At 33.5% G+C, this 22,931-nt stretch overlaps 4 protein-coding genes across 6 annotated transcripts; 3 read left to right on the plus strand and 1 right to left on the minus strand.

The window, feature by feature from the left end:
- Positions 1 to 204: 204 nt before the first annotated feature.
- On the plus strand, positions 205 to 1,818 carry LOC25487567 (coumaroyl-CoA:anthocyanidin 3-O-glucoside-6''-O-coumaroyltransferase 1). Of its 2 annotated transcripts, XM_024776070.2 has the most exons (2): positions 205 to 1,409; positions 1,491 to 1,818. In XM_024776070.2, exons 1-2 carry the CDS (start codon positions 245 to 247, stop codon positions 1,643 to 1,645), a joined length of 1,320 nt encoding a protein of 439 aa, XP_024631838.1. In that variant the 5' UTR covers positions 205 to 244; the 3' UTR covers positions 1,646 to 1,818. The 2 variants fall into 2 exon arrangements, with proteins under 2 accessions (XP_024631838.1, XP_013464996.1); XM_013609542.3 differs by having other exon boundaries at positions 205 to 1,818.
- Positions 1,819 to 5,945: 4,127 nt separating this feature from the next.
- On the plus strand, positions 5,946 to 7,504 carry LOC25487569 (malonyl-coenzyme A:anthocyanin 3-O-glucoside-6''-O-malonyltransferase). Its single transcript, XM_013609544.3, has one exon. The coding sequence runs from the start codon at positions 5,946 to 5,948 to the stop codon at positions 7,386 to 7,388; it is 1,443 nt and encodes a 480-aa protein (XP_013464998.1). The 3' UTR covers positions 7,389 to 7,504.
- A 702-nt stretch (positions 7,505 to 8,206) lies between these two features.
- LOC25487570 (coumaroyl-CoA:anthocyanidin 3-O-glucoside-6''-O-coumaroyltransferase 1) lies at positions 8,207 to 9,868 on the minus strand. The gene has a single exon (XM_013609545.3). The coding sequence runs from the start codon at positions 9,801 to 9,803 to the stop codon at positions 8,337 to 8,339; it is 1,467 nt and encodes a 488-aa protein (XP_013464999.1). The 5' UTR covers positions 9,804 to 9,868; the 3' UTR covers positions 8,207 to 8,336.
- A 5,312-nt stretch (positions 9,869 to 15,180) lies between these two features.
- Positions 15,181 to 22,696, plus strand: LOC25487572 (diacylglycerol kinase 5). Of its 2 annotated transcripts, none has more exons than XM_024776667.2 (13): positions 15,181 to 15,345; positions 15,628 to 15,858; positions 16,089 to 16,211; positions 16,471 to 16,599; positions 16,944 to 17,029; positions 17,850 to 17,973; positions 18,313 to 18,361; positions 18,859 to 18,941; positions 19,448 to 19,515; positions 20,896 to 20,970; positions 21,602 to 21,689; positions 21,830 to 21,946; positions 22,139 to 22,696. In XM_024776667.2, exons 2-13 carry the CDS (start codon positions 15,661 to 15,663, stop codon positions 22,451 to 22,453), a joined length of 1,455 nt encoding a protein of 484 aa, XP_024632435.1. In that variant the 5' UTR covers positions 15,181 to 15,345; positions 15,628 to 15,660; the 3' UTR covers positions 22,454 to 22,696. The 2 variants fall into 2 exon arrangements, with proteins under 2 accessions (XP_024632435.1, XP_013465002.1); XM_013609548.3 differs by having other exon boundaries at positions 15,649 to 15,858.
- Positions 22,697 to 22,931: the final 235 nt, after the last annotated feature.

The following is a 22,931-nucleotide window of genomic DNA, read 5'->3' on the forward strand; positions in this document are numbered from 1 at the left end:
ATGATTTATTTTATTTTTTTTATCAATAATTTGACCTCGTTTGTCTCGAGGAATATGTAGATTGCATATACAAATATTAATGGAACCACTAAGCCAAAATAATTAAATTAATTTCCTACCATATGCCCCACGCTTTTACGTTTTCACACATGTTAAATAATGTATTTTATGTACATGCATACATGTTCTTGAAATATACTACTATTAAGTGCTTCTCCCCAATATCATCCTTGAGATTTCACAAATGGCAAATCATAAGCTTATTGAGCAAACTGTTGTTTTTCCATCAACACCAAGAACAACAACAACTTTTCTTCCTCTCACATTCCTCGACTTGCCTTTTGCAGGTCCAGTCTATGTTGAACGCTTATTCTTCTATCACTTTCCTCATTCAACAACCCATTTTTCTAAAACAACACTTCCATCTCTCAAACACTCTCTTTCTCTTACTCTTCAACATTTCTTCCCTCTTGCTGGAAATCTTCACTGTCCTCTACCACCCCACAAACCTTTTATTCTTTGCACTCAAAATGACTCCGTCACTTTTACCGTCATCGAATCTTCAGCAAATTTCAACCATCTCTCAACCAACCAACACCCCAAAAATCTCCAAGACTTTAATCACCTTGTTCCAAAACTAACAGAAAAAACAACATTTGATGATGGTAATGACATATTCATCTTTCCGTTGTTGTCTTTGCAAGTCACGGTTTTCCCCAACCATGGTCTTTGCATTGCCATCAAATATTGCCATGTGATGGATGATAACTGTTGCAATCATTTAATGAAATCTTGGTCTTTTATCCATCGTAAAGGTGATGTAGTTGACTTCAAGTCGCAACCTTGTTTTGACAGACAAGTTTTGCGAGACCCAGAAGGACTTGAAGATTTATTCTTAAAAGGCTATTATGAAAAAAGAAAAACATGGGAGGATAATAGACTCATTGGTAAGACTCAAAGTATTGAAAAACATGATGAAGATTGTGTTAAGGCAATTATTGTTTTCGGAAAAGAAGAAATCGAGGGGATGAAAAAATGGGTATTGAATGAATGGAAGAAAAAAGATCAAGAAATCCAAGCACCACAATTTCTATCTAAATATGTTGTAACTTGTGCTTTTGTTTGGGTTAGTTTGGTTAAAGCAATGCATAGAAGTAATCATAATATTGATGAAAAAGACGAGTATTTTTGTTTCACAGGTGATTGCAGAGACAGACTAGGGTACACAATACCGGAGGGGTATTTCGGAAACTGTTTAGCGTTTAATCATGCAACGATGAAGAGAAGAGATGTGAAAGGAGAAGATGGTTTTGTGAATGCTGTTAAGGTAATTGAGAAGGCAATAACTGAGATGAAAAATGAACCTCTTAAAGATGCAACAAAATGGGAAGGTTCAGCTAAAAAGATAGGTGAGTTTGGAAATTTGTTATTTGTAAGGGGGTCACCTAAGTTTAATGTTTATGAGACTGATTTTGGATTTGGAAAACCAGTTAAAGTTGAAATGATGCATTCATTAAAGTGTATGTCTATTGCTGAAAGTGGAGATAGAGAAGGTGGACTTGAGGTTGGGTTGGCATTCAAATCTGAGGATTATGAATGTTTCTCTTCTGTCATTCAACAAGGACTACAAGCTTTGAAATTTTAATTGGTTCGTGAGTGTTTTATCTTTTAATGTGAATTTTGGATGGGAAATGTAGTACTCCAACAATGAATCATGGATTGTGGGTTTTGATTGATAATTTGAGATTGATTTAACTCTTCAATCCAAAATGTATAATAATGATGAACTTTTGATTTATATTGAGTAAACTTTGGATATGTATCTTGTCGAATTTTTTAAGAAGTTTTCTAGAAAAAATTAACACATGGGGATTAAAAGACCTCATTTTTAATTGAATTAATTGATTGGAACGGGGTGTTCCTACCGCGAAGTGTTGTCTCTCTTCTCGATTACTTTACATCCTCTTCATTGAGTAAAAAACACAGAAAATGTCTAATGTTTATTTGGCTTGCAACAATTTGAAAATTTAGGAAGTACGGGATGAGGTTGTTTTCTCTTCAAAGAGCTTTGAGGTCGAAGAGTTTAAAGAAACTATCGAAATGACCTCTTTGAGGTGGTTTTTAGCTAGGAAAAAAATAGGGTCTTTGTGTATTTTCAGTGGTTTTCAAACCCTCTTCTTTAACTTACTTCTCGATTTTATGGGATTGTTTTAGTTGGGTAAAATACCCCTTATAGTTTTTGAGTTGTGGGTCAAGTATTATTTGTACTTCTCTCCGTTCATCAATAAATTTTGTTGTTAAAAAAAAATCGTGATGACATTTTTGCAATTAAGTTGATATCGTGAAGCATTGTAAATCAATCATTATGCAATCCACATCAATTTACGTTAATATAAGAGGAGTAAAACATTGTAAGTCAAAAAAATCTTTTGAACCACAAAATTATTTGAACAAACTTATTGACCAACAAATTGGTAACAAAGAGAAAAATGAGAGAACAAACTCATTAGAAGTTTCCTTTAGTTCATTCACATGCTAGAAATATTATCAAGCTGTTCTTGAAAGATGTTGATGAAATTAATCATTCTAGACCTCTCAAGAGTCAAACCAACCTTAATTCCACCTCCACCACCTCTACAATCAGAAAGAGAAATCGAACCGGATGAATCAAGATGAACTGCATCAGATTTCTTAGGCTTCCCCCATCCAAAATCTGTCTCATAAACAGCCAAATTCGGTGAACCAGCAATCACATTAACAGACTTACCAGGTTTTGACATTTCCCTATTTCCTTGAGTATGGTCCTCAACCACCTTGAGCCGCCACCAACTTGTCTCTGACAGGTATCCACCCTCAACTCTCGCCCCACTATTTCCTTCAATCGTGTTACATGACAAATTTTAGATGACGAGTCACTAATTTTTAGATGGATCTAGATATATTTATGGGTTAAATAAATTCTATGTTCTTATAAATATTATGTTCCAAAAATAGCCCCATCGGGAGTTACTGCAACGAACAATAGTTAAAAACTATTCCCAAATATTTTTTAGATCGGTTATAGGTTTAACGACTTTAAAAAGTTATAATTTGCTATCTGAAAGAATTTGTTACATCAGTTACACGTTTAACCGCTCTAAAACATTGTACTTATTTTTTTAAAAGAAGTTAAATTAGCTCACCCGCTCCTGAGAGAATCAAACCTGAAACCTTGAGGAGCACACTTCCAAATCCCAAGTCAATACAAAAAAAACTAACCCAAGTGGGTTTAACGTCGCACTTATTTGAACTAGGTTGGACCAAAAACGAGGGTTCTTTTTCGGCATATACTCTATTAACCGATTTAAATAGTAGCAAACGGTTTATAACTAGCATTCGCAGACAAATGATAGTTAACTATTGATGTGAGTATTTTCTGAAATTTTAAGGTGCTTGTGAGCAAATGCTAGATGCTTAAAGAGCAATTTCCCATCCTTTAAGACAACCTAGAACATATATTCTAAGTTTTTACTCCTTTCAATGAGCACATGACAATTTTAAGGTGCATACTATATGTTTGTCGAGAAAATATTTATTATATAGTAATTAAGTCCCTTAACTTATTTATTAGGTTCATTATGGTCCTATAATTAATTTATTATGTTAAGTCTCTTAACTCTACTTTTGTCCGGCAAATTATAACTTTTTGTTAGTTATTGTGAAAAAACGTTGAAAGTGATACATGTGGCATTGTGATGTGGCAAAATCCTCTCATTCATCTTCTTCAATTCCTATTCTTCTATCTTCTTTTCATCTCACTCAAAGAAAAACACGCGCGCACACACACAACTTCGCAAAAAGACAAACAGAACCACAGTCTCATTCATTCAAAATTATATAGAATTGTAACCAAATAAGTTTCACATTTTACAAAACTTAAACGTTTCATCAAACAACTCATAAAATAGTCAAAGTTGAAGAAACAAATTCAACAACCCCATAAGCACATAAAGTGTAGAAATAATGTGATAATTGTTGCAGATTCATGCTTGCTTAAAAAATTATTCAAACTATTGCATTCAAAATAGTTTCAAAGAATAATATGTGAATTTAATTTGAGCTTTGATAATATATATATAAGTAGTGAGGAGAAAGAGGGGAACCAAACGGTGTTGTATTTTCACCCAAAAGCTTACTAATTTCACACAACAAAAACAAAAACAAAATCAGAGTTTCAAATATGGGTCTCTTTGGCAAAAAAAAAAAAATGACGTTTATAAAGTGATGAATGCTCTCTTTGTAAACTCTTATCAAGAGTCAATCTTTTCAACGTATGATTTGGATTTTTCTCAATACACATCATTGATCAACACTATTGGACTTGATACTTGTAAGGTCTAATTCATCCTTATAAAACATGTGTTAACTTGGATTTTTCAGAATCAATAATGCATGCGCAAATGAAGGTGATACAAATCAAAGTTTGATTGAGGGTTGTTTGCGGCAGCAACAGGTGGCCAATGACGGTCTTAATGGCGGAGGAAGAGGGGGAAGATCAATGGAGAAAGACCAAACGAGAGAGCGTGCACCAAATGTATAACCTTTTGGGTTTGTTCAGGATGCAAGTTTCTGTTCATTGTTCAAGAAGATGGAAGAAGATGATTTTTCACACATAAAAATAACAAAATGACTAATTTAACTGACGAAAGTAGAGTTGAATAATCTAAACGTAACAAAAAAAAAAACTGCCATAAGACTAATAAACAAGTTAAGGGACTTAATATATAATATAGCCATTTTTTGCATATATGAGGAAGAAAAATGTAACTTGTTTCATCACTGACTTACTCCTATTTTAATACAAGTAGAGCAAATAAGGGAAAATTTGTATAAATAATGAGTTAAATATATTTTTCGTCCCTACAATTATTTTAATTTTTGATGCTAGTTCCTCTAAAATTTTCCTTCGTTTTTTGTTCTCCAAAATTTTTAAATCACCACTTTTTGTCCATGTTTTTAAGTCAAACCATGTGTGTTACTAAAATTTTGAGTGAGCTTTTGTCGAAATGTTTGAATATTATAAAAATCTTTCAAAGAGAATTAGAATTTAGGCTTAATAGGTCATTTGGTCTCTTAATTAATTTCAAATTTTTATTTTGGTCCCTTAATTAATTTCAAATTTTCATTTTGGTCCCATAAGTAATAAAATTCATGTTTTGGTCCCTTAATTGTCTCTCCGTCGGTCAAAGAAATCCTGAATATTAAGTTTAACCCCAAATATCTCTTGTGGATCAACATTATATGTGGTCCACCATTGACCTTATTAATTTGGTTGGTTTAAACCATCCATGTTTATTAATTATATCAGTCTTTCTGTACTGAATTGGTATGGAAAAAAATTATTAGTAGGTACTGATGTATGGAAAAATATTATCAGTAAATACTATTATTGGTGTTTCATTTTGGACGTCTAGAAATATGGCGTTTTGTTTGTAAGACTAACAAAGAATATTATTACTATTTACCATTGTCATAGTAGTCTATCTTTTTTTACTATCTAAAAATATTGATCCATAGTCATTGTTTGCTTAGATTTACTATATATGAATTAAAAATAATAGAGTTTTGCTATATCAAGCGAACAAGCATGTTTGGAATTCATAACGAAGGAGAAATCAGCGAATGAAAAAAGAGAGTTGTGTGAAAATCAAGGGAAGCTGCTGCAAATAAAGCGGCAATCCACAATAAAAACCAACTGAAATACATGGTCGGGATGATTTCTCTATAATAACTTTCGCTATAAATAGCATTTTTGAAAATAATGTTATCAGTATTTAACATTATAAATCTGATTAGTATTAATAAATATAATTAAGCAATACAGCGTTGTCCCGTGCGTTGCAAGGTACTCCGACTAGTTTTATACATGCATTATCTTGAAATATACTATTTATTGCTTCTCCCCAATGGCGGAGCATAAGCTTGTTGAGATTTCAGAAATGGCAGAGCAAAAGCTTATTGAGCAAGCTCTTGTTTCTCCATCAACACCAAGAACAACAACAACTTCTCTTCCTCTCACATTCCTTGACTTGCCTTTTGCAGGTCCAGTCTATGTTGAACGCTTATTCTTCTATCACTTTCCACATTCAACAACCCATTTTTGTAAAACAACACTTCCATCTCTCAAACACTCTCTTTCTCTTACTCTTCAACATTTCTTCCCTCTAGCTGGAAATCTTCAATGTCCTCCACAACCCCACAAACCTTTTATTCTTTGCACTCAAAATGACTCTGTCGCTTTTACCATCGTCGAATCCTCGGCAGATTTCAACCATCTATCAACCAATCACCACCCCAAAAATCTTAAAGACTATAATTATCTTAGTCCAAAATTAAGCCGCAAAACAACCTATGATGGTAATGACATTGAGAATAACACATTCATTTTCCCTTTGTTGTCTTTGCAAGCTTCTGTTTTCCCTAACCATGGTCTTTGCATTGCAATCACATATTGTCATGTAATGGATGATAGTTGTTGTAGTCATTTCATGAAGTCTTGGTCTTTTATACATAGAAATTGTGAAGTAGTTGACTTGAAGTCAACTCCTTGTTTTGATAGAAATTTTTTGAGGGACCCAAAAGGGCTTGAAAATGTTTTCTTAAGAGACTATTTTGAAGAAAGAAAAACATGGAAGGATAAACTCATTGGTCAAACTCAAAGTCAAACTAGTGAAGAAGAGTATGTAAAAGCAACTATTGTTTTTGCAAAAGAAGAAATTGAGAGAATGAAAATATGGGCACTTGATCAATGGAAGAAAAATGATTGTGAAGTTCAAGCGCCACAATTTTTATCTAAATTTGTTGTAACTTGTGGTTTCATTTGGGCTAGTATGGTTAAAACAAGATGTAGAAAGGAAAATGATAACGATGATGATGAAAAAGAGGAGTATTTTGGTTTTCCAGGTGATTGTAGAGAAAGACTTGGGTACAAAATACCAGAGGGGTATTTTGGGAATTGTCTAACATTATGTCATGCAACTATGAAGAGAAAGGATATGAAGGGGGAAGATGGTTATGTGAATGCTGTTAAGGTAATTGAAAGGGTAATAAGTGAAATGAAAAATGAACCTTTTAAAGATATGGGAGAATGGAGGGATAGATTTAAAAAGATGTATGAGTTGGGAAGTGTGTTGTTGGTAACAGGTTCGCCTAAGTTTAATGTTTATGAGACTGATTTTGGATTTGGAAAACCTGCTAAAGTTGAAATGGTGCACCCATTTACGTGTATGTCTATTGCTGAAAGTGAAAATAGAGAAGGTGGACTTGAGGTTGGGTTGGTATTCAAATCCGAGGATTTTAAATATTTCTCTTCTATCATTGAACAAGGACTACAAGCTTTGAAATTTTAATTGGTTCGTGCATGTTTTGTCTTTTAATTTCAATATTGAATGGGAAATGTAGTACTCCAACAATGAATCATGAATTGTGGGTTTTGATTGGTAATTTGAGATTTTTTTTATTTTTTTTAATGTGAAAAAATAAGATGCCACATATAGGCGTAACATCGACCAAAAAACACCACGAAGCCACCGTAAGCTAAAACAGTGGAACCCCAACCAAGGGCTAAAACCAAGCAAATAGCAAAAGTTATGACGCTGAAATCTAATTAAAGCCACCAGATTTCAGTCTCATAGCTCTGCCCCAGCGGTCTCCGGACAACACCAAAGGGGATCACAACAAAAGACCAAGCCACTGCCGCGCCAAGGAGGAACAAAACGCAGCAGCAGCCACTGCAAACCTGATAATTTGAGATTAATTTAACTTTTCAATCCAAAGTGTGTAATAATGATGAACTTTTGATTTTTTTTATTTATTTTGTCAAAGATGAACTTTTGATTTATATATATTAATTAATTTTTATCTTGTCTAATTATAGTCTATGGTTTTTAAGAAGTTTTCTCGACAAAACTAACACAAGTGCAGAATGGGGATTAAAAGACTCCATTTTCAAATGATTGCTATTATCGCCATATTAAAAAGATGTTGTGTTGTGACTTGTGAAGACATTTTTGCAATTAAGTTGATGTTGTGAAACATTGTAAATGTGTTATTTAATTAACGGTGTTATAACACATTGAATGTGGTAGCATTTTCTCAATTAGATGAAAACTTGAAATATCGTACTACATTTTAAGACAATTTGTTAGGCTCAATTATGCAAACGATCCATGTAAATAGAGTTCACTTTAATGTTTGCCAAACTTATTGAACAACAAATTGGTAACAAAAGAAAAAGGAAATTGGAATGTTTTGCCTAAATTGAGAAAACAAACTCATTATAAGTTTCCTTAGTTCATTCACATGCTACAAATATTATCAAGTTGTTCTTGAAAGATGTTGATGAAATTAGTGATTCTAGACCTCTCAAGAGCCAAACCAACTTCAATTCCACCTCCGCCGTCTCTACAATCAGAAAGAGAAATCGAACCGGACGAATCAAGATGAACAGCATCAGATTTCTTAGGCTTCCCCCACCCAAAATCTGTCTCATAAACAGCCAATTTCGGTGAACCAGCAACCACAGTTACAGACTTACCAGGTTTTGACATTTCCCTATAATCAGACATCAATGTTTCAGCTCCTAACAAAGCATGACTCTTTAAATGTCTTATCTTCTTTTCGATACCAATTGAAGCCGAAACAATCCCATTTTTTCCAATTAACTCATCTCTCTTTACAGCCACGGTATAAGATGCAAGACAATTTCCAAAATAAGTTTTTGGTAATGACAATTCACCGCTATCACGACAATCTGCAAGAAACACAAAGTAGCAGTGATCATCAAGATCAACACAATCACCTTCATCACTTTTGCTATCACCCTCCTCTGCTTTTATCATACAAAACCAAATCAAGGAACTTGTTACAACAAAAGTTGACAAGTGTTGTATTCTACAACTCTCTTTACATTTATCAGTAACCCATTTCTTTAACTTCTGGACTTGTTCATAGCTCAACACTAAAGCTGTTCTTATCTTGTTAACATAAGAATCTCGAACCAAACCCGCAAATTCCATTTCATTTGATTCAGAATCTTCTAATTCTTGCAAGTATACAAGTTTAAGACCATTTGGATCTTTAACTCTATCTCTTTCATGTGAAGGAAGATCAAGAGGCGGAGAGTATTCAAGAGACAAATTATTGTTGTTTTTTGCTATGGCTTTTGAAAGAGAGGCCCAAAATTTCACGAAATGGTGAAGTGATTTTCCGTCTGCAGCAACATGGTTGTAACTTAGGCAAATAGACAAGCCGGAGTTTGGAAGAACGGTGACTTGAATAGCCATTATAGGGATGATGCGAGTGTTGTCTTGTTCGGTACGAGGTGGAGGTAAATTTGGAACAAGATGGTGCCAGTTTTGAGCATCTTGTGAATCAGATACGAGGATATTGAAGTCTGCTGAGGATTCAGCTACGGTGAAGGAGATAGAGTCTTCATCGAGGTAACGTATGTAAGGATCGGTGTTTTGGGAATTTGGAGGGACGATGAGGTTAGAGGAAAAAGGGAAGAAGTGTAGGAGGGTTATGGAAAGTGAGTGTTTGAGAATGGGAAGTGTTGTTTGAAGGAAATGATGAGTTGGATGAGGAAAATGGTAGAAGAAGATACGTTGAATTGGGTGACAATAAAACCATGGTATGTCGAAGAAAGTTAAGGGTAGAATGGTTGGTGATGTAAGTGAATTTGGTGGTGGTGCAACTTGACTATGTTCTATCACCTTCATGGTGAACTTGGTCTCGTGAGTTATGTTTGTGTTTGTGTTGTTCATGTTTAGTGTTGTTGTGGAATGAGAAAGGAGAAGTCGAGAAAGAGTGGTCCATTTGGAATTTGTTGCCAATTATTAGGAAAATACTTGGGTGGCATAGAGTTGGGTGACATTGACCGATCACAATGCCATAATGTTTGTGTTTCTCTCTCTTTCACAAGCATTGTGGCATTGTGATTGGTCAATGTCACAAATATCACTCAACTCTATGTCACCCAAGTGTTACCCCAATTATTATTGGTCCCACGTAAAACTAGATGGAGGAATGTATGAGTAATTGGAGGGTTGAGATCTCCTAAGATAAGAATCAGGTGAAGGAATCAAATTGTGTTTGGAATTTTTTATTTTTTTGAAAGAGAATTGTGTTTGGAATTGTTGGCTTATTTTAGTATATGTCGGCCGGCTCATGCATCTCGTGGAAGGTTTTATAATCATTTCCTCGTATGATCCCTTTAAGAGGTGAAAGTTGTATTAGAAGTGGCCCTAAGGAGGTGAAAATGTATTAGAAAGTTGTATTAGAAGTGGCCCTAAGGAGGTGAAAATGTATTAGAGTTTTGAGAAACCATCTTAAATTTTGGAAAACTTCAAAAATCTCCTTAAAATTGTTAAACGTATGTTAAATTTTGACCTTTTGATCCTATGAAGTGGTTGTTAATTGTACACATGGCACATTCATGCGAACATAATTTTATGCCACCTCGTAGGGGATAATTGACTTTTTTTTTTAATTTATTTTACTTTATTTGTCTACAATATGTGTGATTATTAAAATAGGCAAATGCCCCCCTTCAAATTTAACACTTACGTGCATATACCCCAAGTTTAAAACTTATGTAGTAAAACCCTCCTCAAATTTAAAGCTTATGCACAAATACCTCCTTTAAATTTAAAACGTACGTGCACTTTAACTAGCTTCAAGGTTCATAAATCATAATCATTCTTTTTTCACTACCGTTGGCAGAACTTGTTTCCCAGCTACAACTCTTGATTTTGTCCACCATGACATCTCCATTGATGACCACCTTCATTCTTCTTAGATCATACAATTAGTAAGCACTTTTTGTATGATATCCAAGCAATATCTTCGTATTCTGCCCTATCATCCAACCTCTTCCTCATATGGTCAGGTACACGTTTAAAAGAAAAATAGAGCCAAATAATACTTGTTGTGAATTCGATGAAAAATCACATCAATAATAAACTTGATGTGTGGAGTAAGTGATAATTAAGTAATCAAAACAGAGTGTATAGAAGTTATAATCACAAATAAAAGTAGAAAACAACTTGAGAAAAGAAAAAGAGAACACACGAAATTTGTTTACCCAGTTCGGTCCAAATTAACCTAGTGTGGGAGAGAGATCAGTCCACTGTTTCACTATAATGATGAATAACTTTACAAAAAAATCAATGGATTACAAGAATAAGTCTCTCGTCTAATTCTACCCAAAGCCTCAATCTCTTCAGGTGACCAAGAGACTCAATCTCAATAATGTTTTCTAAGGGGAATCAACACAACCATGGTGTTTGTTGTCAAGAGCAAACTATACACAAACCCTAGTTTGATTTCTAAACCCTTGTTTCAGCCCCCTCTATCTCAAGGTTTACTCTTATACAAAGTCTATATTTATAGTAAAAGTATCCATCATAAAATTGGAACAAATCTGGCCCATAAAAATACAAATCAATGTTATGTTGTCACGACAATTCGGCCACTGAACTCCATAAATCGGCTGTCGAAAATTCACGCATGCAAGGCTGAAAAAACCAAGTCAAATTCGGCCACCAATAAGTCCAGTTCGGGCCCCGATTTTGTACCTCCAGAAAACCAATTTTGAGTCACTTTCACAATAATACTAATTGACATGGCTTAGTGTCAATGCTTAATGACTGAATTCAAATATGACAATTCTTATTTTTTTTTGAAAGGGACAATTCTTATTTTTAGATAGTGGAACATTCTTTCATTATCAAACAAAAGGATTTGAACTACATGTGCTTCATTTTCATTGAGTTTCCCTTTTCCGGTAAGTAATTGTTCGAGACTCGGTAAGTTTGTTTTCCATGTCTCCAGAGATTTATCACCTACCTAATCTCTTGAACCCAAGTGCTTGCCTTGGTTTTCTGTTGTTAGGAATTTAGTGTCAAAATAGAGAAGATTTCTATCTGGTTTAGGCTAGTGATTTCTGATATTTTTGCACTTCATTTTTCTGTATAAATCTCTGGCGTGTATTTTGCTACTTCAGTCCATGCAGTTGGGGGAGTAATTTGAAAGTTGTCATTATAGCTTCTGAGATTTTGGATAGGACTCTATAATTGCTGGAGGTAATTGTTCTGATATGGTTTTAAGATGCAATTTAAAAATATTAATTTTTTTTTTCTCAAAGACTCTGGTGTCAGCTTTGATCTTCACCAAGGGATATTTAGTTGGCAATTTTGGTTGAGCACTGTTAATATCTGTTCTGGAGGCTAGCTTCAAATTTAAGTGTTATCATATCGTTCCTTTTGTTTGCTAGCTTTGACTAATGCCGTTTGTAATTTATTTTATCTTAGATCTTTGAGATAGAAGAATGATTATGAACTTGAAGCTGATCAAAGTGCACATAAGTTTTAAAATTGAAGGGATATCTGCACATAAATTTTAAATTTGAGGGAAGTATTTGCCTATTTTAATAATCTCATAGATTTTAGACAAAAAAAAACAAAGAAATTATTTTTAAAAGTCAATTACCCCTTATGACATGGCATAACATTATGTCCAAGTGGAGGTGGCACATATACAGTTAACAGCCATGTCACAGGGTCGAACTGCCAAAACTGATGGAGGGGCGTATTTGACAGATGTTTGACAATTTTTGGAGGATTTATGAAGTTTTTAAAAATTGTGGGTTTTTTTTAACAAAAGTTACAATTTCGAGGGGGAAAGTAATTGTCTATTCACTCATACATTATCCATCAATAAAAGTAGGTAACTCTATGTTGAGTTTCCACGGATCAAAACCATTTATTTATCTTTTACTATAAATAGATGGTGGAAGACATATAAAAGTTTTTGATTGGTGAAAAATCAACATGTGTAATGTTACCCATCTTGTTTAACATTCACTTTTTTATTAAAAAATAATTATATGGGTCCTAAACTTTGAAAATGGATCTCACTTATGGTGACGAGGCTCGTATGTATTCCACACAATAAATGAAAGAGTGTTAAAAAGAGAGTGTTAAAAATGATCCTAAACTTTAACAAATTCTTCAATTTGGTCTCTAAGATCTACCAAAGAACAATTGGATGAGATGATAATGAAAGAGTGTTAAAAAGAGAGTGTTAAAAATGATCCTAAACTTTAACAAATTCTTCAATTTGGTCTCTAAGATCTACCAAAGAACAATTGGATGAGATGATAATGAATCCTGTTATAACATGACGCGAGAATAATGAGATAATAGTAAAAGACAAAATGGAAAACGACACAAGATTTAACGTGGTATCCAACAATAAGGTGACTAATCCATGGGCAGAGTCACTAAAAAGAATTCACTATAATCGATAATTACAGATACTGAATAGTAGAGGTAACGTTACCTATAGCAAAACCGGATTTGGATTCAGTGCTGTTACAGCAGGACGCTGTAACAGATTTTGGCCATACGATCTCTAATCGACGGTTGAGATTGTTTTACCGTGTAAAATTAATTTTTTAAACTGAGTCGTCGGATCACAAATCAATGGTCAAGATTCCCTACAACGTGAAACTGCGTGCTGTTTTTACAGCGGGAAATCCTGGTCCAGCAAAACCCATTAACTATTGGTGCAAGAAATACTAACACACAAAGACTTTTATTTATATATCCAAGTCTTTGCATATTTCTTCATATTATCCGATGTGAGACATTTTCCCAACACTAATTCAAGGCATATTTCAACAAATCTTTTCCAACTTAACCAAAGATTTTGAATTAGAATCCAATCCTCATAATGTACCAGTTAAATATCTTTAAGCAGAGTTTTGTCATCCATTGTGGTTTTATCCAGCTCAAGAAATTAATCTCTACAATTGTAAGCAGAGGGTACTTGCTTTACACCATATATACTCTCTAACATATTAATTGCATAGACTAAATTGACAGATTTTATATACTTGTTTTATTTAGATAGTTTAGAAACTAAATAGAAGTATGACGATAGTTCAAAAATTAAATTGATGGTTTACTCATATTTTCAGAGCCATGTTTATGAATATAAATTATTAAAAGGATTAAATAAGTTTTTGTTTCCTATAAATATCTCAAATTTCATGTGAGAGCATCCACAATAGGGTTCATTGCCTTATTTTTTTCCTTCAAAATCTAGATTTTCACGTGTTAAAATTAGATTTCCCTTTAGAATCAAAGGAGTAGTTGATGAAATCTAAACTCGTCAATTGACCAAACAGTTAGACTCAAATGGTTAATGAATTCCACCAAAGACGAATTGTTTAGAAAAATTTGAGTTCAACTTCTGACAACAATACTATCACTCTATTAACACAATACTATCACTCTATTATTGTATTTTCATTTTAATGCTTTGATCGATTTATGTATAAACCAAACAACTTCAATCTCTACTTACAACGATAATAATTGTTGAATAGTTTTAGAGAAATGATATTTGTACAACCAATTTGTGACAACTTTTTCTCTCATACTCACATGATGGTCTTATCCTCTCTCTTCCCTTTTCTCTCTCCATTGTTTTTGACCAATAAGAAGAGAGAAAAACAAGGTTGTCACTAAAGTTGTCATGAAATGGATGTACAAATATCATTGTTCATAGTTTTAGTATCACACGTCATCATGTAGATAGGATAATTATAAGAGAAATGATATTTATACAACCATTTTAAAACAACTTTTGACAATTTTCTCTTTCATACTCACATTATATTTTTACTTTTTCTCTCTATTACTTAAATTTTTATACAAATACATACTTTTCTTTATAATAATATGGTTGTATAATTAGTTATCACACAAATGAATGTTCATATAACCAATCGTTAAAACCAAAAAATACACAATATATATCAATTGACTACAATTTGTGTTCAAATTGAGGTTAACAATGGCCGTTTTCAAAATGATGGCAAATGCAACACCTTTTTATTTTCATTAATCATCAATGAACCTAACTACTTACACAATCAAATTTAAATGTCAAAATATCATTTACCACTTGTGTAATTATTATTTTTTCTTTCAAAAGTTTATCTTAATCTCTATTAAATTTTAAAGTGGATAGAGTAGTATATACTAGAGGGGCCAATGATTAAATTATTTTGATGTGTGGACCAATGATTAAATTATGACAATGAATGAAACTATGATAATGGAATATTATAATCTCCCCCTCTAACATGGCAAAGTTGACGCTCTTCCCATTCATACACTCTTTTCTCTTTTATCTCATTGGCTACATTCTATAAACTCCCTCTCATATCTCAATTCTCCTTCATATTCATCATCATTCACGCTTCACACTCCGCGTTCCTCATTTTCATCGCCTCAGGTAAATCACGTTCGTTCATAATCACTTTTCATAATCACTTTTCACCATTTCACATTCACACCTAAACATCACGCAACAAGTGACATCTCACTCTCCTTCATAATCACGTTTCACCAATTCAATTCCGCATCTGCATCTCAATCACTTTCGTAATCATAATCGCTTAATTTCAAAATCACGATTTAAAGTAATTGTCAACGTCACACGTTATCCTCATTATTACGTTGCTTTCATATCACTTGTTTAGTTCTTTAATAGCTTTTTCATGCAATTGAATTTCAGTTACTGGTTTTGCGTTTTCAGCTGAATGCAACAATGGCGTCTCACGATTCTGAATTTCTGAAGAACTTTTGGATCCCGAATCACATTCTTGTGTCGGATTCTAAGGTTGATGATGAGATCGAAGGCGATGGACCTAAGTGTCCAGTGCTTGTTTTTGTTAACTCTAAGAGTGGTGGTCAGTTAGGTGGTGAACTCTTGAAAACCTATCGTGCAGTTCTTAAAGATAAACAGGTAAAAAAAATTCTTCTAGATTGTTAAGAGTTTTTGTTTTGTAGCAACGACACTTCTGATGATGTGTTTATGACCAACAGGACACTTGACACATGTGATTACACTCAATTATGCCATTTTTTAAAACTATTGACATTGTCGACATGTTAGTCTCGTGTCGGGCATCTGTGTGTGTGCTTCATATGTTTTTATTATGAAGGAATGAATTGAGCTTGTGTGTGTTTGTTTAGGTGTTTGATTTGGGGGAAGAGACACCTGATAAGGTTTTGAGCAGAATCTATGCGAATTTGGAAAACTTGAAGGTTCAGGGTGATCGACTTGCAATATCGACTATGGAGAGATTGAGATTAATTGTAAGTTGAAATTCCTTTTTCATGTGTTTTTGTTTCAATAGACTTTGGAAGTTTTAAATTGAAGGCAGTGGCTCGATTTCTGTGGTTGCTGCTATCGAATCAGGCCGTGACTGTGAACTGTAATTGCTTGGGGCACAACATAGATAGCTCTTATTAGACCACAATTGCTGCAACTGCATTTTTTGTTCAATTTATATGCAACTGGTTTTTTTCATTTAGTTTTTCTCATTTGATTTTTTTATATGTATTTTGTCTCTAGGTTGCAGGGGGTGATGGAACAGCTGGATGGTTGCTTGGAGTTGTTTGTGATCTCAAATTATCTCATTCACCCCCCATAGCCACGGTTCCCTTGGGCACAGGGAATAATCTACCATTTGCATTTGGCTGGGTAGGAAATCACATTTATATATTTTGTCCTTTTAAGTTTCAAGGTTACTCGAAGCACGTTTAAAACATATGCTGCCTCTGCCATGACTTGATTGTTTAAACGCTAAGAAGTTTTAATTTTCCCGATTTCTGTTCCTTGTTTGTCTGGATGCTGTTTAGGAGTGTACACATTGTGCTGCTTCGTTTTCCTGATTTCTGTTCCTTGTTCCTAGTATGCCTTTCGATTTGGTTTTTAGGTTGAGGAAGCACTAAGCAGTTGTTATGACTATGATAATAAATATTTTTAGAAAAGTATGAAAAGAATGATGGATCTTGTAAATCTTATTGTTTTATTCTGTATTGCAGGGGAAGAAGAATCCCGGAACAGATGAACAATCTGTTTTGTCATTTCTAAATCAAGTAATGAAAGCTAAGGAAATGAAAATTGACAAGTAATGAAATTTCCTCCTTTTTTTTCATCTTATAATTAATTTTTATTTTGTTTTTCTGCTAGTTGAATAGCTAGCATATTAGTCTATACTCTATAGTTACATTTCCTTCATACTATTGGCAAAATTCTACGGAATTTTAATTATAGATTTAATAATTATAATACTTGCCAAGTGATGCATAATATCCTGAATTGATTTTGTACAGGGTTAATGACAGTATAGTTGGGCTAACTGCAGTCCTCTTCAATATAAAATCAATTGACTGATATCTTAATTGAAAAGCTATAATTTCTTTTTCAATTTTGTAATTTATTTCCGTTTTCTGAATACCAGCTCAATATGATTTCTTCTGTGGTGTCATATAGTATTATAAATCTCAAACCATCATGTTCACTGTTGTTGTTTAACATTTTTATTTTATTCTTACAAGGCATTTTTTTAGTGGTTCCAATAGTTTAAGCCTCAAGGAGTACTTTGTTTCTTATAATTTTATTAATCTGAAAGCATCATGCTGACTGTTTACTATTATTATTTGTATTCAGTATTCACTCTATTATCATTATTATTTATTCTCTTATTGGGAATTGTTTAGTGGTTCCAATAGTTTAAGCCTTAAGGAGTGATTTGCTTATTCTTTGGTGTTTTGATATTCTCCCTTACTGACTCTGCTCAAGTTCTTAATACTCCTTAACCCAAAGCAAATTTGTGATGATTTTTTAAGGGATAATTTTTTGTTCAAGATCTTTAGTAAATGATTCGTAAATTTTTATATCATTTGCTCGGCTGATAATTTCTGTTGTTTTTCGTTCTAAACTCTCAGCTGGCACCTTCTTATGCGGATGAAGGCGCCGAAACATGGTACTTGTGATCCTATTGCACCTCTTGAGTTACCCCATTCTTTGCATGCCTTCCATCGTGTCTCTGAGACAGATGAACTTAATATAGTAAGACACTATACAATTCACTATTTATAAATTTCATACTACATCCAGTTCATGGTGACTGGGTGCTAAGTTTTGCAATTCTTTGTAGGATGAGTTGATGATATAGGGCTTGCAACTAAATCACACCTAGTCTGGGTTGAAGTTTTTGTTATGATCTATTATGTGCATGGGCCTTGTACAGTAAAATATGTGCATATTTTAACTTTTATCTTTGACTTTTAGTTATTAAATTTACACAGTAAACTGTGGTGATAGGTCATAAATGTTTTGTTACAGAAGTTTTAGCTTCTTTTCTAATCACTTTACTTCCTTGTGTGGTTGTTTCTTATCGTTCTTCAGGAAGGTTGCCATACTTTTCGTGGAGGATTTTGGAATTACTTCAGCATGGGTAAATATTCTGCTTCCTACTTCTATACTTTAACTTTACCTTGCTAATCATCTCTGTCCTTTTTTCTAGTGGGATCAATTAGTTGATTTAGTGGGCTCTTCATTATAGTAATATTTAATTTTGTCTGTTTCACATCATTTATTCTTGCTTATTAATTAATATTAATGAGTAATATCAAATTATGAGATTGCAAAATTCAATTTAAATTAACTATAGCAATAAAAGCTTTACTTTTCTTACACAAGCTGTGAAAAGTATGAATATGAAATATGAAATGATAAAACAACAATTTGTATATTGCTATGTTAATTTGCTTATTCAGTAAAATTCATTGGTTATCTTCATCAGTAGTGATAATTGTTTTTAGCTTGGCTATTTTTGTTTCTTCTGATTGTATTTTACTTAAAAGAATCTGTTAGAGGGAATTTTTGTTCCTGAATTCCATCAATTCATCTTGCTTAAGCAGTGGTTGAAAAATCTGTGATTCCTGATTGTAGGAATGGATGCTCAAGTTTCTTATGCATTTCATTCTGAACGAAAATTGCACCCTGAAAAATTCAAAAATCAGTTGGTTAATCAGGTATGTTGTTTTTCTGCATAATTATACATTAAAGTACTGTGCTGAAGAATAACAACAGTACAACACTACTTCTGAATGAGAGAAAAAGAGAGACATATGGTGAGTGGTGACACTGTTTTAACTACGCAACAGGCTCTCTTTATATAGGTTTAAAAGAAATTAATAGAATAATTACATGAAATTCTATTTCTATTTACACTGTGATATGTCAATTCTGTACAATAAATACAAAGATCCTAATCTTATTTTCAACAACTAGGGTGTCTTTCTCACTCTTCATTGTAATGTGTAGTTTCAGACTATTGAGATGTACTTTCATTATCCACTTTTTCTTTTTTGTGATTCTTTTTTTTTAATAACAAATGTTTTTATGTTATTGTTATGTTGTGAGTGGGAATAAAATCCTCAACCTCCCGATTACTCCACTCCTTAACTCCCCCACCCCAACCTTATACCCCCTTTATTTTTTATGGTTGATTTTGTTGTTCTGTTTAAAATTGTATCAGAGCACTTATGCTAAGCTTGGATGCACACAAGGATGGTTTATGGCTTCACTATTTCATCCTCCGTCCAGGTCAGTTCATGTAGACCTGTAGTTGATTTCACAAAGGCTTTATAGCTTGATTTTACCAAGCTGAGTGAATTAATGAACCATCTAATATTGGTCCTTGTTGTAAATTCATGAAAGTTCATACTGGTAATAGATGCTACACAGAAAAAGAGCAACCTGGTTTTTAATAGAGCTCCCACCATAGGGTGATCTAAGAAGGTTGGGCCCATTGTGGATATACTATAGACAGCCTTATCTTGCATCATCAAGAGGCTGATTCCCCGACTAAAACCTGCGACACCTGGACAAACGATAGCAACTCCCCTTGTAATATATGATACACAAATGACATTGGAAATTTATTTTTCAAAATTAGTAACAATTAAAATTGGCAACTTGCAACTGGTCCTTTAACTAAATATGTGGTTATTTTGAATTCAAATTTATTATTTTTGCTTATGAATCTTTAGAGTACTAAGTTCGCCATCCCACTTTTGATTGTTTATGAATCTTTGGAGTGTGCTCCTTGTCAAAGTCTCAGGTTCGATTCTCTCCGGTGCCAATTTAGGTGGGCTAATTTAGCTTCTACAAAAAAGTTAACAATAGGCTCGAGGAATAAACTATAAAGTACCAACATTCCCCATATTTTGACATTTCAAAAACAAGACAGATGTTATTTTCTATTCCAATCTCAAAATCACACGATATCCTTGTTGGTGGTCTTATTAATCCCTATACATACCTTCCATTTATATGCTATTATGGTAGAAGAAACACTGAAATCTGAAATATACTGTAGTCCTATCTTCACTATTGGTCATGCAAATTTTCAATATATAACCCATTTGTCAGGCAGCCATCTTTCCTGTTGGAAGTTGTTGTGGGCTTAGGTAATTCTGCTGATTTATGATCAGAACTAACTACATCGGTATGACAACACTCTCTGGTTCTTCTAAAGCCACTGAATCTAGTTGTAGCCTACAAAATCATAAAATATAAACTTAGTAGTGATTGCTATTCTGCCGCTTACTTGGTTTCTCATCTATGACGAGTCTTGTTTAACCAAGTCCATAGATTGGAATGTACAATGATACATGTAGAAATTAATTTTCAACAGAATATCATTGGGTTTTCCTTCTGTGAAATGTCAAATTATATAGTTTAAATGATTGTAAATATGATGCTTTCTATTGGAGACTGATAACAGAGTCTTAATCATTTTGAATTTTATATACTATGTAGTTCTTTCCATTCTTCATTATTTGTTTAGACCAGTGGTGAATTGAACACAGCTATGCACCAACTACACATGCAATATCATTGTATCTATCCTTAAGCAAAATTTTTTCCTATCTATATGTGTTGCCAGGAGCAGTTAAGTGAATGTAATTCGATCTTCTGCAGGAACATTGCACATATGGGAAAGGTCAAAGTCATGAAAACAGCTGGTCAGTGGGAAGACCTCGAAATACCTTCCAGGTAAAACATTTTGTGAAACTGTATCTTTTTTTTGGTTATATTGAAGTTGTAAGAACTTGGGTAGTGGAGAGAAAAATATAGTCTAGTGGAGGATTGAAACTTCCACATTAACATCATACTGAAGTCTTACAACTTGGCAATGCCTAATTGTCTATTAAGCTACAAGCTCTTTGACATCTATCTTTAGCAAAACAATTGTTCCGAAAATTTCAGGTTAATGTAAAAACTACATTTCAAAATTATAAAAAATTCATAGCAATACATAACTATGCTCGATAGTTTTCTTAGTTCTGTTAGGATATAGAATATTTATCCTTTTTCAATCTTCCAATTAAATGTTTATTCTTCTCAATGCAATTCTTGGGTTCCAAACAAAATCACTGCTGTCACGTGAATCATACCCATTCATGTTTTCAGAACTTCATTGCATTTATCATTGTATCGATTGTTGATTATTTGATGATTAACGTTTTACGACAATGTTGTCAACTACTTGTGTATGGATATTTTATAGCCACATGGCTGGTTATATCAACTTCCATTTTTTCTATATCTGTTTTTCTTTCTGCTTCTGTTTACTGTTTGAATAACATCTGATGTGTTTGTTACCTACTTTCCATTTTATATGCAGCATCCGATCAATTGTATGCCTTAACTTGCCTAGCTTTTCTGGTGGATTGAACCCATGGGGTACACCAAACAGAAAGAAGCAGCGTGATGTAAATTTCGTAACTATTTCTGAAATAATTTACTTGTTTCAGTCTTTTCCCTGTAATTTAAAGTCTGTTAGAAGTTGAAGTATTAATGATAATGCAATCAACAAACAAAACTCTGAGTATGCTATCTTGGTCAAATACAGAGAGATTTTACACCTCCATATGTAGATGATGGTCTTATTGAAGTTGTTGGTTTTAGAGATGCCTGGCATGGACTTGTTTTACTTGCTCCAAATGGTCATGGAACGCGCCTTGCTCAGGTATGTGGATACGAGGAAATATTGTATGCATATTTGCTCTTTTTTTATTTAAAGTTCTCAGATGACAACATTCTTAGTCATGTTTTTATTTTGGAAATGCTTTCCAATAATTTACTTGCCATCGATACCAATTACTATTATTATTTTATTGATTTTAAAATTCTAAATGTCTTGAAATAATCTTGTCAATAGGCAAAAAGAATCCGCTTTGAGTTTCACAAAGGTGCGGCAGATCATACATTCATGAGGATTGATGGGGAACCTTGGAAGCAACCTCTCCCAGTTGATGATGATACTGTTTTGGTAGAGATTTCACACCATGGCCAGGTTAACATGCTTGCCACTTATGAATCCAAGTCTAAAAGTGTGTATGATCCATCATCACCTCATCATAATGGTGCTGAAGAAGACGATGATGAAGACAGTTTAGCAGATGAATTTCGAAAGTTTGGTGCAGCAGAAACATTCAAAATCCCAGATGAGGTAGATATTACTCATCTTAGTTAGGTTTTTCCCTATTAGACCATTCTTTAATATTATGCAATTGACATTGCCTATACAGTTGTTTAGACCTTATATGTATTTATATATGGTAGCCTCCATCAACTGTATCACCTATTTGCTCAATTCTAGCAGCATTATGTCTGCAAACATGGTAATTGTAATTTAGAATTGAGATGAAATATTAGATTTGTTCTCAAACCTTCCTGTAGTTGAAATATATACTCGAAGTAACTTCTGTCCTTTGAATTCTGCTCAATTGTGGTAGGTTCCTGGCTTCAGTGTTTTCCGAGTGACAAAAATGAGAGTACGTTTTAATGAAGTATATGAAAATCTTCCATAAATTTTTCAAATTCAGTGTTTGTTTGTCCATTGAACTCACAAGACTTAAAATAGTGTTCTTAGATACATACTGCGTTCTACTTGTAATAATTGTAAACCTATGGCAATAACTCACACTTGGGGAGAGTTGACGATTGAATAT

This window comes from Medicago truncatula, chromosome 2 (assembly GCF_003473485.1).
Source record: "Medicago truncatula cultivar Jemalong A17 chromosome 2, MtrunA17r5.0-ANR, whole genome shotgun sequence".
Classification (NCBI taxonomy): domain Eukaryota; kingdom Viridiplantae; phylum Streptophyta; class Magnoliopsida; order Fabales; family Fabaceae; genus Medicago; species Medicago truncatula.